Here is an 18,396-nt window from a genome sequence, read left to right on the forward strand (position 1 = left end):
CATTAGAGACTGAATTATAGCGATTACTTGTTTGTCTTGTCCTCGAAGGCGATATCTGCCGTCATTGGGGCGTTGGTACTCCACCATCGATCTTTGTTCTGCTGGAGGGCTTAATGTCGGAAGTGCAGGCCAGGCGTTTGCAGAAGACGTATTCAGTGCGTCACCAGACGACTTGTTGCTAATGTGGGTGATCGTCTTGGTAGCACCAGCTGTTGGAAGCAGCGTCTTTCTTAAGACGGTCTCAGTATTTCTGCTAGACGAAGATCGCCTGCGGTGGGCACGACGCCGTCGCACTTTGGCGGCGGCTTCTCTGTGCGTGGAGTTGTCTCACCGTTTTTTTTTATGTTTTTCAGCTCTGTCCTGTGTCTCGGGCACTCTTTGCTTATGAGGACCAGAGCAATTCGCAGACTTGAAATCAGCCGCACGGCAAGCAGCAGCGCTTGTGCTGCTCATTTTGGCCACAAGGTCGAATTTTCGCATATGACCCTGACATGCCTTATCTTCAAGCAATTACGGCACTGAAGTGGTCGTGGAACGAACGGTCGCACAGAATGACGAACAAATCCAACTTTCACGTGTGACGGCAAGGTTCTACCTTTGAAGGTTATCTTCACACAACGTAATGCTCCTATGCGACGGATTTCAATAATAGTGATATCTGCTATGGAGGGTTTAACCAATATAGGCAGACCGATGTCGTTAATTGACTCATCGACTTCATAAATCACACGTGATGAAGTATCCCTGTCCTGTGCTATCATGGTGTGAACATTAATTTTTCCCAGCAGTTTGATGGTTCCCAAGATACCCAGCACTACCCCAGCAATACCCGGGAGAATGTTCTTACGGGTGTTGATTCTCACATCTGTAGTCTCATTCGGAACAAGAGCCTCCAGTGTGACAGCTATGGCTTGCCTGTTTAGCCGATTCAAGTCGTCGGTCGGTGTCTCGGGAAAGAAGAGGATGGTACGAGCCGTGTCATTGGCCTTTGCCATCGCTGTCGTCTTTGTTGAAGGCGAGGAAACAGTGACAATCCTCCTCTTTCCTTTTTGCCGCACAAATGTCAAATAATCACCGTCATCCGATAGATCCTCGTCTGAAGCAGAGTAGTACAGCATGGTGTCCTCGCTACCTGTGTCGCTCGTGAGGCGGTTGCGCTTCCTAGGAGCGCTTGACGTTGTGACGTCTGTCTCCTTCAGACGTCTAGCGGACTCCCCTTTCATCGCCGAAGGTCTCGGGAGCGGAGTCTTCCGAAAGCACGCAAAAATACTCGTAAAATGAGAGCAGTTGAAAACGGGTTTCCGCATAAGAGCTACTTCGTCTTCCTAGGTGACAAAACTCAAGTAATGACACGTTAGATGGGGGGCCAAGCCCACTCCCCTCTCCCGGCGACACCTGTGATTCGAGTGATTATCGTCTCACGTACCCGTCTACGTTCTGCGCTGTTAAGACCAGGATACAATAACAACATGACATTTCTGCATCGGAATCCTTTTTTTGTTAGATCGTGAGATGCATCTGCTTACTGCTTTATTCCATGGTGTGATTCGGTGGCGTGTCTGTGCAGCCTCCCAGATATTCTACTTAGCATAGCTCGCACGGTCTGATGCTCAGCCAAACTTTTACTCAGCCGAGCTTGCTCCTACTCATATTCACCGAAATTTTGCTCAGTCGAGTTTACTCTGACTCATATTCGCCACACTTACAGTCAGCGAAACTTGCGCGGACTCATATTCACAAAAATTCTGTTAAGCGGAACATGCTCTGATTCGAATTTACCGAAATTCTACTCAGCCATACTCACACGAACTGAACCTCACGGGTCCGTCCAAGTATTAGTGAGGTGACATTCGATTGAGTTCACCAAGCTATGTACACATGACATGTCATTAAAGTGATGACCTGTGCGGTGCAGAAGTAAACGTTGCGTCGTAGTCCGCTTTGCATGGGATGAAAATAAAGGCAATGGTACAAATTCCAATTAGCTTAACAGATTTTCTGTACCGTTACGTGAAAGCTTCGCCTCACGTTGATTCCAACGCGTACAATGGATCTGGGTCATATCGTTTGCGTAGGCTACTGTCTAGCTCGGCCATTACTGGCTGGCCATATTTTGTACATTTCAACACAAAGTTGAATAAAGGAGTGGGGTGCAACATTTTAAAAAAATAACGCTGAGACCTCTGGAAGTACAACAATCAGAACACAATATAAACACATGGGCATAATAATATACACATGAATGCTAAATATATGTAGAGACAGAATCGCATTTGGGTCGACTTCGCCGCCATCTATTGCAAAAACAAGTTGCATAGGCCAACACTGCAATCAGACCACGCACGGTCATGCAACTTGCCAGGTCCATGGACAGTAGGAGAAACATACGTGGAATCTAGCGGTTACCTCGAGTTAGCAGCTCCGGACGCTTTCGGATTCCAGAGTCGACCCCTCAACCCCTCAGGTGTGTTCAGTCTGTACTTGTACTTAGGCACACTTTTTATTGTCGACATCTTAAAAATTTATTGTGGTCTCCTAAAAAAATTCAGAATGTTTGTATTCTGGAACTGGTCAAGGAAACAATTTTATTCCATAGGTGTTCATGAAGAAATCTCATTTGAAAGCTATGAGATATTGTCAATACTTAGTGCTTTCCCTCAGAACAATATGTGGTATGCTATTGACATTCAAGCAGCTTTTCAACGGCAAGAAAAGGAGTCAGGTGCCATTGTTTTGAGCATTGGGTTAATGCAGGCAACTCCCTCAGGCATAAAATTCTGCTAATCCAATCAGTTCGGGAATACCTAAGACGGTGCCTTGACGCTTTCCTTGCACGTTGTTATTTGTGTCGAAAAATCTAGTTTTATAGGGCTCGAATTAGCATTGCACCAATGTTAGACAGTGGTGCAATGCAGGTGAAGTACGTACATGACGCGCTTAATAAATTGGGATGCTTGCTTTAATGTTTAGTGAACGAACCATATATTGTGCTTCAGTTGTATGCCTTGCTGGTAATTTGAGTATTTAAAAATAATGTGCTGAATCATGTGGAAGCATACGCTTGCCACTACCAATACAAAACTCTAGCGCTCTATTTTGGTATTAAAGAAGCAAATGTGCTCCTAACAAGGTATTTAATGTTTGCCGTGGGACTACGCTGCCGCACTACGCACTGCACCATACTGACTTGAGCTTCTTGATACGGATTCACAGTTGACTAACAGCGCAAGAGAGAGGACGAGAAAGTAGACGGCACCCAGATTTGTAAGAATGTTATGATGCTACGTACAGAAATGACTTCAGCTCCTAAAAAAAGATTCTCTGGTTCTGATATTCAGCGATTCTGATATTCAGAGAAGACTTCTACACATAACTACAGCACACGCGCCGCGATGGACGAACCAGACTAGAGCTAAGATTGAAGTCCACAACAGAAATTCCAGTGCACATTCTGTAATCATACACAGATCATTTGCGGCTTCTTTCGGGGATAGACCTGCGCTTTAGAGTTGGTGCTTGCTGCTGAATTTGGCCCAATATGGCTAGGAGCAGGAACCGCTTATACGGAATTACAAGCAATTTACCCAGACCATTTATTCAGAAGCTCTATGTGCTGAGATGACGACTTCGCTGCCGTCGGATTTCGAATACTGCATATGCGTTGAGAATAGCCATATGGGCTTCTTGATAGGCCCTCTTGTAATTTAATTCTGGGCAGGCAGACCTACACGGACATAGATGGCACACGAGGCAGCACACAGCACTGTAGGGCGAGCTGCGAACAGCTGTTTACGTCCGCCATGTCACCTCGCACTCAACTTGTGCAACAACTGTTGTGCACTCATAACGAAATTTAAACTTTGTAGCGCTTTTATCTTACGAAACAAACGTAATATTTGCTCCTAATAAAGACATGTCAATTATATCGTGACGCACAGGTAATTTTTAAAATTATGCACACATGCCACAAAATTTGGCAGCAAGCGACCATGGGCATCACCAGCCACATTGCTGAAATCGGAATTGTATGAAATGAGTCCTCTAAAAAATTGGCAGTGGCTTATCTCGGCTATGCCAGGATTTACGTAGCAAAAGCTAATGCATAGCATGGTTAGCCTTGGTTAATCTTGATTGCAAGTCCTGGTTAGTCTGGTTGTCAAGGTATGCTGCGGCGTTTAACCAGTCGTTTGGCGCGCTATTCGTCTGTTCCCTGGGTGATTCGTTTCCTCTTCATCTCGTTCCGATGTCGATTCCAGGCCTGCTCCTGCTTATCAGAATCATCGCCGTCCATACTGCCGGCTCAACTGTGGTTGCGGCGCACGCGAGCTCTCCTTTTGAATCCTGTGACATGTTATCAGGCATGCGACGCAGCTGGCGAAGCGAGTGGAGGTGAGCGCAACAACGAGGAACGCGGGTGGCGTCAAACCAAACGGCGGAAGCACAAAGGCGTGGCGCTGCGCAGTCAGTGGCGGAACACCTGTGGGTCGGTGCTAGTAATGGCGCATGCGCAGTAGTGACTAGGGAGCGAGAGAGAGAGAAATATCCGCGGCGAGGTGCCCATTGTGACGTCATGGGCCCCCTCGGAGCACCGCCACGGCGAAATCGCAAGTTCACGGTCAGTAAAGTTTTCGCTTTAAAATCGCTTTACAATGCGTGTGACTGGACCGCTTTCTTTTTTCGCTCCACGTGAAGCCTTAAGTCGGAGGCAGCCCAGCATGGAGAGGGAAGCGAGTGCCGGAGGATTACGGCGCCTCAAGGTGGGCAGGTGGAATGGGCGCCGGGGAACGTACGAAGGATCGCGTGGCGGAGGGAAGGAGGAGGGCAGCCGGAGGTTCGCTGGGTTCGCCTTCTCTGGCTGTTTTTACCGATTCTGTATGTGCTATAGATGTACCACGATCGTCTGGCGATCTAGAGGCTGAGCCCTGAGCGAGAAGGTCAGTGCAGCAATGCTAGCGGCAGCAGGCCGAGCGCGAGTCGACCGACTCCGACTATGGGAACCCGGGTTACGCACAGGCGTATGGGAATCGGACCTATACGCTTGCGCGTAACTCACGTTCATGTAGCGAAGCGCCACCATACTTTTTCTCTATAATTGCGAATGCGCCGCATACGTATCTACCACGCTAGTTTTGCTGATAAGCATGAAATGTATACATAAGACGTATTTTCGGTAGTCTAATCAAAATAACTGATGATGGTATATGGCACGCATCTCTAACTTAATTATACCGTACTTGAAACACAGAAAGCCGCCAGTGCAAATTGAAAATGCATCACATGTCAGGCCAGTTCAAGTTATCGTCCCGCAAGTAAACATCTTAGGTGTCCTCCTTTATAATTTACACGCAAGCGATTCAATTACTATTGATTTTAATTAAACATACATTATCTATGTTGTTCACACTACTTGGATAGTTAAACCAAACGGCGCAAATAGCTTTGCTACGACAGAGAACATTGTTCGAAGTCCAGGAGTAGTCCATTAAAAAAAAGAGCCTCAAAATGACGCAAAGTTAAAGCAGTGGGGTTTCAAGCGAAAACACGAAAATAATTGAGCAATAGGTTTACTACTGCGGGGCTCAAGAATTGAAATGGTAAAAATAATTAAACCCTTGGTCGTATTATTTCATGAATATATGTTGTCGAACACCCATTACGCCTTCCTCCCTGCAAAAATGCCCGAAGTCGCGGGCGCCAGTGTACTGCCTTAGACATATTCTACAGAATATAAAAGTAATAATTTAGAATATCTTATTGTTATGTCACTTATGTTAGTATTGACGTCGTCTTTGGGACATGTCATCGAAAAGTAACATGCACACTCTCTATCGCGTTTGTATCTATTACGCACTGTTTCTCTACATACGTTCAATCAGCAGTAGGACGCTCCATCTCGGCCGCTGTTTAAAGCACTTAACCTACTTTGAGAGACCGGTGTTAAAACAAATATTGAAATCCAAGTAGGTTAAATGTTTTAAACATCAGCCGAAATGGAACGTCCTATGGCTGACTTACGTATACCGAGCGTATATTTTTTCTGCATGATAGAGAGAGTGCATGTTAGCCTTCAATGCTCCGCCCCAAACAACACAGTAGTAATTTACGTGGCATATCGTATGGAGCTCAAACATGCGGCAAAAAATATTAGAGGTATAACTTGCCTGCACAGACAGTTTGGAGTTTATGACAAGAACACCTGGACAATGGAAAATTCCACACTCAAGGGTCATTTCCGGGCAGCGAATGCTTCGATCTACGCTTCATACCTCATTGCTTTACCTTACAAAATATAGATACACTCTTCTTAGCCTACAAAGCATCCATTCAGACAAATTATTGTTTGTTAGCACAGCCCCGAGGCACTATTCCGGGGTTGAGCGTCGGCGACTCTCGGCGTGACCGCGCGAACGCGCTCGTGCTACTGCTCGCGTTCTACAGCTGACTGATGCAGCATCCCCGCTTTCCCATACTGCCCTCCCTCTGCGAAGGCACTGATGGCTCTGGCCCGCTGCCAGTCGGCGCCGCGATTCCGGTCTCAAATTATTTGCTTGAATGTATCGTGAAATGAAAACATGCATCTAGCTGGGCTCGAACTTCGCATTAGGGAGTAACATAATCGTCGGACACTTTCTTTTGTTATTGTCTTTATGCGTGTATTCTGGGCTGTGTAAACACTCGCCTTTATCGTGCTCCACACCAATTATTGCATTCCTGTTGCGTTCTTTGCCGCCTGCTGTACCATAAAATATGCATAGATAGTGAATACTATCTATACAAACTATCCACAACTTGGGTACAAGCTTAATAAGATGAATCATTTCTCTTGATCTGCATAAATACCTGCTGGTAAACTGATATCTGTTTCTCTAGTTCTCATTCTTTCTTTTTCTTCAAGTATGTGCCTCAGATGAGTTTTTGGGTCAGTCAAGTTGGCTGCGCGCAACTTTTACTCAGAACCCTACCGTAGCATTCTTCGAACTTTATGAGAAATAAAGTCATTCATTCATTCGTTACAACGCTTGTTTTCAAACGATACGTGGAGGTATGCCAGTAAATAAGTATAGAGAATATTTATTTTTTCTGCGTGCCCGTAAAAACGCCAAAAACCAATACTCTAATCACACTCAAATGCCGGACAGCGCCCGAGCTTCTTCGCGAATATCCGACCACAGCTGCACGAAAGACGCTTTGGCCCCCAGGTCTCGTATTGTCTTCTCGAAACGCGCCAGCTTGTCTGGTGTGAAGTGCTCCTTCCAGCCGCCAACTTTGGCCTGCCTCACGAGGCCATATTTTGTCTTGTCTCCACCGTATCCGTGCTTGCAAGACACATCGTTCCTGGCGAACATTTCGCGCCAGCCAGCTTTCTCGTTTCCTTGCAGATCGAACACGATGACTTTCCTCATGTTCTCAGGCTGCGAGCGCTCAAGGACCTTCTGCAGCAGTCCCTCTTGCTGTTCTAACGCCGCGCCGTAGCTTTCTCCCAGAAAGTGAGCGAGTCTCAGAATCGTTCCCGGCGTGTCCCGCTTGAGCTCCTCGTAAGTGAGGAAGAACACGTTGGGCTCGTCCCTGAGGGCGTATCCCGAGGCGACGTGGTCGAAGTAACTGCCGTAGCCCAGGTCTCCTTCCAGAAAAGGGTCGATGATGTCTTCGAACGTGCCGTCCTGGAATTTGTATATGCTCATGTTGGTCATGGTGTGGAAAATAGACACGCAGACGTCCCAGGGGTTCCGGGCCACGTAGACGTACCTTAAATAAACAGGAAAATACAATGAACTTGTATATGTTTTTCAGTGCCTTTGTTTTTCAGGTCGGAATATTTTACGACACAAGAACTGCGGATGAAATTCCAGGGCAAAGAGACGATAGCAGGACTAACGTTCAGCGTATTATTTCTATGAAGGAAGTGAGTGGCCAGCTTCGAGGTGCTTGAACTAGGTGTGAGGTTTATGGATGGCGGTAGCTGAAATCTGTAAGGAAGCTGTAGATATTGGAAGCATGTGTACAGTGCATAAGTGACAATCTATGTCGTATCTTTAGAGAGCAGATTCTAAATGAAAGGAAATAAGCTTGAGTGGAGGTATTTAAGACAACCAGGTGGATGGGAAAACCAACTCATGGTGAGTTGCCTGGCCTATTTCATTCGTGCTGGTACAGCTCTCCAATCTCCAGCCAACAAGTTGCGCAGAGGACCTGCTCCGCTTGCAGTAACATATCATCATCAATGCTACTACTGCTGTGGTTGCAAGTAATAATACCGAGAATGGTAAGTGTGTCGGCGTTTACCTTACAATCCCTGACATACAAAAAAAAATCTGTAGTGCCTGTTTGGGGCAATATTCATATTGGCTAAGTCGCACACGTTCGAAAGATTTCCAGATTATATTGAAGTATTCACAGATCATCTGTACAGAGATGGTCAAGGTGCCACTGCATTATTGTTTTCAGCGACGAAATTACATCACGTAGCGTATTCTTGGTAGCGCAATGAATACCTTCACAGTTAGGCATCGCCGGAAATGAAAAGGCTGATCGGCTGGCTTCAACTTGCTCTCATAAAAACTGTTTCTGCCCTGAATTTATGTTAAAGCTTGATGACGCTCGTCTGTTGATTCCTCGCGATCTACTCAAGACCAGTGCGTCATAAACGGAACGTTTCCGCCACGCGTTCGCAGTTGAGGCCTGTCGTCTCACTAGAGCACAGGCACTTAATTTAGGGGTTTGCTCTGGGAACGGGTTCGAACACTTATACAGAAAAGGACGTGTGGCCAGTCCATCGAGTACCTCTTGCGGTTGCTGCAACACTTCAGCACCTGATATGGAGTGTCCCGCTTTCAGCGCCGAGTGCATGTCGCTAGTGAGGCAATATCATCTCCTTGGCCTGCAGTGTACGACGCTCCATGAATGTTTCAACCCGATTGGCTGTTCGTCTCGATGCGGTCAAGCTCTTCACGCTCTCCTTATTTTCTAGAATTAAGTAACATAGCTACACGTTAGTAACGCTCGTAACGTGGTAACTTCGTTTTTTCTTTCGTCCGGGAAGCGCTGCCCACCCCTAGAAACATGTTCAATCACCCCTCACCCAGCTCACCGTGTTAATTAACGTTTGCAAGACAGTCACTATTTATTCTATTTACCATCATTTAATAGTGAGTGACCAGTGACCGGCCCTACTGTGTGCGACCTTCACCTTGTGTTCCGCTTTATCCTTTAGATTTTGTCATCTTGACCTTTCGCTCCTTCGTCCTTTCCCCCTTCTTATCTTTCATTTTTATATTTGCGTCTACTCCTTACTGAAGAGTAGGCAGGTGTGCTCCTTTCAGTCGCCAGCGTGCTCCTCGTTTCCCCTTTCCGGACGCATGTATACATGTCTACGAAACAAATAATATTATATTAATAATAACAATAATTCCAGCCCTGTTTTATTTGCGTGTTTCCATTCGCTAGGTTCTGGTGAGGACCAGATCACCGTTTCTGCTCGTAGGCACTGGTTGGCGCTCCAGACAGATGCGAAATGCAAGAATACTCGCTTATTGACGAATAATGCAAATGAAGAAATTCAAGTAATCAGAAATAATCGGGATCCCTCCGCTACGGCGTCTCCGTGTGTTGCTTGAAGAGATTGAAATCAATCAATCGATAAACACATCAATCAATCTGGGCCTTCGTGTGTCGCCGCAACGTACTTGGCGTCATCGTTCATGGTCTCCCGACAAAGCGGCTGATGAGTCAGCAGAGTTCGCACGGGCAAGGTTGGCGTCCAGTTGTCGTCCACCATGTACTCAATGAGGCGGGTGTTGCTGGTGAATTCGGCGTAGGTGTCGATCGGCTCGCCACCCTTGAGGATCAGCTGAGTGATGTACTGCACCCAGTGTGTGCCACTCTTGGGGTACGAGCTCTGCTCGAAGTCGCCTTTGGAGGCACGGAACGACAGGCCGCGCCGAAACGCGTCCGGGTCAACCCAGGGGCTACGGGGTACGCCGTCGATAATTTGCCGGTAAGGCCTTCGGCGTGCTGCCATTGCGGCGAACCTGCAAGAAATATATGACTTGTTCAATTAAGAAGTATGGACTTGCGACTACGAAAGCTTCATAATGTGTCACGTGTACGCGTGAACTAGCTCGCGTTTCTGGAAAGTCACGTCGTGGCTGGCGCTGCAGTTGACTACTTTTCCTCATACCTTGCTACGTAAAGGTGTAGAGCGCGAACAATAAAAGCCTGTGACTCGACAGGTTGGTGCACGTTAAGGTACTCCAGCCCATCAGAGTAAACAATTCTAGAATAGCGTTTTTCGCCTTACTTATGTTAAACATAAGCACCTTTTCGGGACCTTAGGCTCCGCGTCCTTTCAAGACTTCTAATCTATCGTACGGGATCGCAAGCGTAAGGAAGACGTTATAAAATAGGGCGCCGTCTCATGCCTCTTGCCAAACGTATTGAAACCAAGACAATCCATTCGCGACAATACTACTGTTCCTACACGGACGCGTCTCGTTAGGCCTACGGGCGCCAGAATTGTCGGACGATATCAGGAATTGGACGCGCTATGCGTTCATAACTAGCGTTTCAGGTGAGGCTAGAGAAAGCGAAAGCTCATTTCATTAGCTACAGGTGACCAACGCTAGTGAGAGCACAGTCTTCACGAGAATTCACACTGAAGCGGGAGCCATGAGTGCCATATTCGACAACACTATCTTAGTGTCCGTAAACATTACGAACGTCAAACTCGCCAAATAGCGTAAGTTATGATAGCGCACGTAAACGATAGAAATCTAATAACCTTCGGGGCACGCGCAGTCAGGAACACGCTATTAATTTGCCTACGTGATGCATGTGCGTTTGGTTGCCAATGATATGCTAAAATCGTGTTTTAGGAGCTTTCCGCTAGCTTGTCGATCGCAAACAACTGCAATATTTGGACGCAAACTCCAAGCAGCTGCTACGGGACCTAAATCTCAATTTCATTCTGTTTGTGTGTGTGCGTGCTTGTGCGGCCCTATATTCCTGAAACAGCGCTAAGACAAAGCATACGCTTTAACTTATTTTATATCTCGAGTGCTCGGGAGAACTTGGCACGGTCTAGTATTTTAAATGCACGAGTGCGTAATTCACGTGCTGAACATCAAACTATATTTATATCCTAAACGCAATATTTGCACAGCGCTAATTAACTATAAGTGCTGATATTTAGATGAGTATGGCAGCCCAATTTTGGTTTTACGTTCGCATATGACAACGAATATTGGCAAGCAAAAGCTTATTGCGCCGCCTTGAGCATTTGCGTTTAATTAGCGACGACAATTGTTGCCGCAACACCGTGCGTTGCCCGTAGGATAAGTCATCGCGACAGAGACGTATTTTAATTCGAATACCATCCTTGATATTGTAAAACCAATTTCTTCCTGGCTATCTAACATAAGCAAAAAATATAGGCCGAATTACGAAGCTAGTGCAATCTAAAAGTACGGGCCGTTCCAAAGGGGCACACACACACACGCACACGCACACCGCTGGACTTTATCTGTTATGTGCCCCTCTTCAGTAAACCTCCTTGATGCCAGCTTGGACATGTGCGACTGGGTACGTGCACGTGTTTGTGTCCTTGGGACCACTGAGGATGTGCCACTCTTCAATGAACTTCCCCATCTTTCAGTCCCCCCATCCCGCTCCCATGTGTAGGGTAGAAAACCGGTTGAGCTAAACTGGTTAACCTCCCTGCCTTTCATTCTGTCGTCATTTTCTGGCACGAATAATTAGCAACAACGCAATCTACATCACCAAGAAGCAAGACATCCGTGAAATGTACATGTTTCAAGCCCGGGACACAGATACTTGGTGGGAAATGAAGTGTCTCACGCTGCCGCCCGAAAACACGCACGGCGGGCAACCCCACCATTTCGTCTTGGCCTGCTTGTATACAAGCAGGCCAAGACGAAATTATACAAAGAAAATACTACAACATTCTAGAACATTACAAGTACAGGAGAGAATATCCGCCGCCACGAGTCAAGCATAACAGAAAAGAAGCCGTCATACTATGCCGAATTCAGGTGGGCAATTACCTACACGTTGCTCTATTACACGCAATGTACCCCTCGACATTTACAAGAGACTGCCAATTGTGCACTACGCCAAACACAGTTTACCACATGGTCTGGGAATACAAAAAAGAACCCGCTGACAGCGCCTACCCAAGCTTCAACAAAAGACCAGTGGGAGGCACAGCTGAGCAGCCCAAAACCAGAGGACCAACTTCGGCTGGTGAACAGGCCCAGGCCGCGGGGCCACAGCCTCCTGCAATAGGTCGGCCGCCCACCTTCGGGCTAGTCGCCGAAGTTTATTAACTCACTCACTCAGAGTATAAAAAAATTGATTAGGATAAGTCGCTAGCTTTATTTTAGAAATTCTCGCTCGGTTTTATTAGAGCGCCTGAATGCCGTGGAACGGTGTGTGGACGCTCTGGACCGATTTCGCAGCGATCCCGCGGGCGCTGCCATGTTTGATCACGTGGTGACGCGTCCCCTGCTTGCCTCAACTGCGTCTCTTGCCTCCGTGTTTCGAATGGGTATGTATGACGCCGGTGCAGCTTAGCGAACCTCTGTTTACGGAGACATCGTAGACGATGACTGAGTGGACGAAACGAAGCTTCAGCCTCACCTCCAGAGAACATGCAGAGCGCTTTCGCACGTGACTAAGCTATGGCCAAAGAGCGCGAGTAGCGTATCTCAAGCTTGTCCTAAAAGCTGGGCCAAATATGCATTCCAAGCTATCCCAACTTTACGCTTACGAATGGAACCAGGATTAGTATGTTTTGCTCTTCGTTTTTATCTGGCAAATGTTTTGAAACAGCAACTTGTCACAATTGTGACTTCCTCGGTGCAGTCACTATCTGAATGTTTTCCACCTAATCACGTGCGGGTGTGCTCACTTCCGATATATTTGTTCTTGCTGTGAGCAAAGCTTGGAACGCAAATGTTTAGTACCTTGTAATACCTGTTAGTAAAGATGTATTATTGCTAGTAACTCGCTTAAACCTATGCACCGTCACGTAACATTCAGGTTCGACCATTCATGGGCTATCGGTGTAGTCCGTCCTCCATTGTGCGTATATGGTGCGCATATATTCAAGGGTGCGACCATTCACTCGACACGTTGTCGATAGAGTGGGCTTTTGTTTCCGTGCCAGTTGGGGTAGAAGTGTGTTGATAGTGTAGGCGAAACTTAATATGAAAAGACGGGCGCTAATCCCTTTGCGATTGTTTAACGAGTGGTACTCGCTCTTGCTTACGTGCTGGAGCTGAATTACTTTTTCTGAAGGTTAGCGATATGACGCCAGCGGAGGAGCAAATTTCTGTATCTTCGAAGAATGCCGTACATCTCGATGTGCTGGTAACACGTACGGACAGTTGCATGCAGCAGTGCGGGAATTTGGCGACAGAGATTCATTCCATTCCTTAATATGCCAGTCACTATTTTTGCACTCAACTACTGCACATGTCTTGAATCCACATGATTCAAACCAGCATGATTGGAGGAGAGTGGGTTAGCGGAAACTCGGTTGCGTTTCCGACACCGGATCGCGCAGTAGCAAGGTGAAAGCGGTAGTCGTTTCGTATTCATGCGCTGTCGCCAAGGCTACGTGCGGCGCACCGCTGAAAGTGCCATTTCGTTGCTAGAGAACAAACTGCTCTGTGAAAAGGGTCAATACAGTGTGATCAATAAGTTTCATGAAATAGTTAAAAATCGGCCGTGGCAAACAGCGTAATTCTTGTCCGTGAGCTGGATTATTTGAGGAGGCGGACATTACCAGCACGAGAAATTGAAAAATCAATTCAACGAATTCACAATAGTTCATTAACTTCAGAAATAATTACTTTACGGCGCATATTCCAATTTGCGAATTCTAGCCGGTGAGCTTGCACGACGCGTCCATTTGAAATGAATTTCCAGGATGACGCCAGTTACGACATATTTCCCAGATTGTGCAATGGAATGCATGGGCGTTCCAGCTAGTTTCGTGCTACAATGCATAAAAGAGTGTTTGGGTGAAAAAAAAACAGGAAGAACAGTGATTTTGTACGGCAAGTTTGATGGTGCATATCTCCGAACTGGCGCCATTCTGGCAATTCATTCTAATAAGAGACACTTTGTAAACTGACCGGCTACAATTCGTAAATTGCAAGATGTGTCGTAAATTAATTATTTCCAAAGACAATTAGTGGCTTTTTCTTAATTACATGAATAAGTGTCGATTTCTCTGGCAAGTAATCTCCGCCTCTCGGAATATTCCAGCTGTAGTATCAGGACATCGCAACCTGCAACAGTCCATTAAATTTCGACAAACATTATTAATTGATCACACCCTAGAGCACACAATTAATAAAAATAACCTCCTTGGTTTGGAACTGCAATAAATTAACGCACGATTAATTACGAGCCATTCCTTCTTTTTTTTTCAAGCTTGAAGTTAACCTACAACGCACAGAGGCGAGGAAGAAACTCAACAAAAGAACTATTCAGTCAGCATTTACCGATATTGTGACTACATTAACAGAGAGCCTCACATGTTGATTGCTGCTAGAGTGGACGTCCGCTCAAGATGCCTGCTCAACAGCACCGACTTCTGGATGTAGACAAGCAAGAAGACTGTTTATTTTATTTTGGTTATTTTATCCTTTTTTTGCCACGAGAACGCACGGAGTGTGCTTTTATTCGGTTGAAATGCGGTGCCGCGCAGCGGCAGTACGCAATAGTACACAACTAGCAACGGTTACGGTGAAATGATGCGTCTGTCCTCGTAGATCTACGCCATTCTTGTTAAGGCGCGTCAACCTACACTGAACTTGGGGTGACGTAACAATGCTCACGTTTTCAGGGCAGTTTCGAGGCTCGAAGATATAGGATTCCTTCGAACTTGTCACATTTTCACCGTACGCAGCAAACATTCATAGTCGCACTCGATTTGCATGAAGCCTGCGTGCAACGAACGCTCAGGCTCCGCTGTTTATTGGTGTTTTTTGTATGGCGGCTACGCATTCAAGTATGTTTGGAGAAAAATAACACACACACATGCACAAGCACGCTCGCATGCGCACGCACACGCACGCCCACAAGGTAGCTGTGCAGTGCAGTATCACTCCTTAGTGAAAGAAAAAGAAAAGCAAAGAAGAAAGAAAAAACTAAAGAAAACAAGAGAGCTTATTGCCTACTTGCTCACAAACATCGGGAAAAGGTTAAAACTTCGATACATTATTTGACACTTGACAGCATCATTACACGTTCACGTACATGCTGCCCAACCGTCGACGTGTTGATAAAATGGACACGATCACGTCATTCGACAGTAGCAGCAACCGTAGACAATTTGCAGGGGCTTAGACTGAACCATGAAAGGCGACATTGCGAGGGGGGGGCCCTTCAACAAATTTCTGCTATACGTGCGGTTCTGAAAGCTTTTCGAAATAGCATTTACACGGTTATCCTGTTGAAACAGTGGACGGTCTCTTCTAACGTTTCGCGGGCACGAAGAATCGCCTGGAATAAAGTCTACTGGAACATTTCCATCTTAGCGGTACGTCATAGCCTCTGAGCCAGCGTAGAGAGCGAAAGAAAGCGCGGACGGGAAACCTTACTGAAATTGCCATGTCGGGCGGAAAATACGTGAAACAATCGGTGCGACAAACGGCGATGATTACGTTGTGTACTTAAGCTTTGCCTTCAACAGCCATCCTGGCTCGAACACTCACCTTTCAGCTTGCCTCTTGTCCCTTTGTTGTAGACTGCGTTGTTCTGAAACACAAATGCGCTTGACACAAAGAATTATGCGGACGCTATCGCCAGCGCCACTTCAGGCTTGCAACGAGCAGAGCAAGCGACTCCTATCTGCTGCTATAAATACGCGCAGGCTTATCTGCTGAACTACAACCCCTAGTTGCCGACAGCTGTCCAACATGCCGGATAAGACAGAATACACCGTATTTGTTGGTAGCCTTCGTTCTAGTAGCCACTTCTTTCAGTCAGCGTGATTAGGCTCATTCTTTCGTGCTTCAAGAGTGCGGAAAATTGGCGTTTACAATCGCAAGTGGAAACTACATTGTATGAGTAGTGAACGAGTTAATGCCCCTGAGCGGACGATGCGCCATATTGTCACGTGGTAGTGACGGTAAAGAGAGAACACAGTAGCAGTACTGTGAAAGACAAAACTAGCTTTTATTGGGCGAACCTGTGCCCACAAAACAGGCTACACTTAAAGCACAACGATAGCGGCGAACACAGTCGACGATCGTCGAAAATCTGATCAGCGGGTCAAGCGCGTCGGCTTTTATAGAGCACTCGTCGAATGTTCCAGACTAATCGTTCGGACCCGCGTGCCTTCCACAAAGTTCTACACCATTCGCGTTACGCGATGAAATCAGATAACATAAGGTTCGGCGACAACAGACAGCGGATAGAAGAATCGATAACTTTCCAGAAACTTCGGATACATGCAGGCGTGTTCCAAGCTGTGAGATTACATTTGTTAGGCGACGTGGCTGCCCGATAACGACAAGTACACGTGTCAATACCCCCCCCTTAAAAAGCATCGTCCCGATGCTACATACAAGCGAAATAAAAACACCCGTAGCAACGAAAACAACAACAAAAAATAAGGAATTTCGTCAGCGTCCGTAAAAGGGTTTAAGGCGCACCACGTGGACCACTTCAGATCGTGCGCGGCGCCGCTGGGAATGCGAAATGCCGTCTGGCACGACCTCATAGTCCAGAGCGCCAATACGTCGGATGACCTTGTAGGGTCCGAAATATCGTCGGAGTAGTTTCTCACTGAGTCCTCGTCGGCGTATCGGGGTCCAGACCCAAACACGGTCGCCAGGCTGGTACTCGACGAAGCGTCGTCGGAGGTTGTAGTGTCGGCTGTCGGTCCTCTGCTGGCTCTTGATCCGCAGGCGGGCGAGCTGTCGGGCTTCTTCGGCGCGCTGGAGATAGCTAGCGACGTCAAGATTCTCTTCGTCCGTTACGTGCGGCAGCATGGCGTCGAGCGTCGTCGTCGGGTTCCTGCCGTAAACCAACTTGAACGGCGTGATCTGTGTTGTTTCTTGCACCGCCGTGTTATAAGCGAATGTTACGTACGGCAGGACGGCATCCCAGGTCTTGTGTTCGACGTCGACGTACATCGCTAGCATGTCGGCGAGGGTCTTATTCAGCCGCTCCGTAAGACCATTCGTCTGCGGGTGGTAAGCCGTTGTCCTCCTGTGCCTTGTCTGACTGTATTTCAGAATGGCTTGGGTGAGCTCCGCTGTAAAGGCCGTTCCTCGGTCGGTGATGAGAACTTCTGGGGCGCCATGTCGCAGCAGGATGTTTTCGACAAAGAATTTCGCTACTTCGGCTGCGCTACCTTTCGGCAGTGCTTTTGTTTCAGCGAAACGGGTGAGGTAGTCCGTCGCCACGACGATCCACTTATTTCCGGTTATTGACGTCGGAAAGGGTCCCAGCAAGTCCATCCCGATCTGCTGGAATGGTCGGCAAGGAGGCTCGATTGGCTGTAGTAATCCGGCTGGCCTTGTCGGCGGTGTCTTGCGTCGCTGACAGTCTCGGCATGTTCTGACATAACGGGCGACGTCGGCGGTCAGGCGCGGCCAATAATACTTTTCTTGTATCCTCGATAGTGTCCGGGAAAATCCGAGGTGTCCAGCGGTCGGATCGTCATGTAGGGCATGCAATACTTCTGGACGAAGTCCTGACGGGACAACAAGAAGGTAATTGGCGCGGACTGGCGAGAAGTTCTTCTTCACGAGTAGACTGTCTTGAAGCGTGAAGGAAGATAATCCGCGCTTAAATGCCCTGGGGACAACGTCGGTGTGCCCTTCCAAATAATCGACGAGGCCTTTAAGTTCCGGGTCCGCTCGTTGTTGTTCGGCGAAGTCTTCCGCGCTTATTATTCCAAGGAAGGCGTCGTCATCCTCATCATCTTGCGGCGGCGGGTCAATGGGGGCGCGGGATAGGCAATCGGCGTCTGAGTGTTTTCGTCCGGACTTGTATGTTACGGTGATGTCGTATTCTTGTAGTCTGAGGCTCCACCGTGCCAGCCGTCCTGAGGGATCCTTTAAATTCGCTAGCCAACACAAGGCGTGGTGGTCGCTGACGACTTTGAATGGCCTGCCATATAAGTAAGGGCGAAATTTCGCTGTAGCCCAAACGATGGCGAGGCATTCCTTTTCGGTTGTAGAATAATTGCCTTCCGCTTTTGACAACGACCGGCTAGCGTAAGCTATCACGTGTTCATGTCCATCTTTTCTCTGGACCAGGACGGCGCCGAGGCCTAGGCTACTGGCGTCAGTGTGGATTTCGGTATCGGCGTGATCGTCGAAGTGCGCAAGTACGGGCGGCGACTGCATGCGTCGT

General features: G+C 47.3%; 1 protein-coding gene across 1 annotated transcript; it reads right to left on the reverse strand.

Annotated features, from left to right (window-relative positions):
- Nucleotides 1-7,055: 7,055 nt before the first annotated feature.
- Nucleotides 7,056-15,920, reverse strand: LOC135903201 (sulfotransferase 2A8-like). Its single transcript, XM_065433606.2, has 3 exons — nucleotides 15,744-15,920; nucleotides 9,684-10,028; nucleotides 7,056-7,746 (listed from the first exon to the last, which is right to left on the reverse strand). Exons 2-3 carry the CDS (start codon nucleotides 10,016-10,018, stop codon nucleotides 7,125-7,127), a joined length of 957 nt encoding a protein of 318 aa, XP_065289678.1. The 5' UTR covers nucleotides 10,019-10,028; nucleotides 15,744-15,920; the 3' UTR covers nucleotides 7,056-7,124.
- Nucleotides 15,921-18,396: the final 2,476 nt, after the last annotated feature.

Source organism: Dermacentor albipictus, chromosome 2 (assembly GCF_038994185.2).
Source record: "Dermacentor albipictus isolate Rhodes 1998 colony chromosome 2, USDA_Dalb.pri_finalv2, whole genome shotgun sequence".
Classification (NCBI taxonomy): domain Eukaryota; kingdom Metazoa; phylum Arthropoda; class Arachnida; order Ixodida; family Ixodidae; genus Dermacentor; species Dermacentor albipictus.

Bases quoted from the DNA above. Each gene is read 5' to 3' on its own strand.
- LOC135903201 (XM_065433606.2), bottom strand. From the start codon at position 10,018: ATGGCAGCACGCCGAAGGCCTTACCGGCAAATTATCGACGGCGTACCC. The intron at 7,747-9,683 runs GTACGTTGCGGC...TGTTTATTTAAG, and splicing joins ACCATGAACGATGACGCCAA to GTACGTCTACGTGGCCCGGA.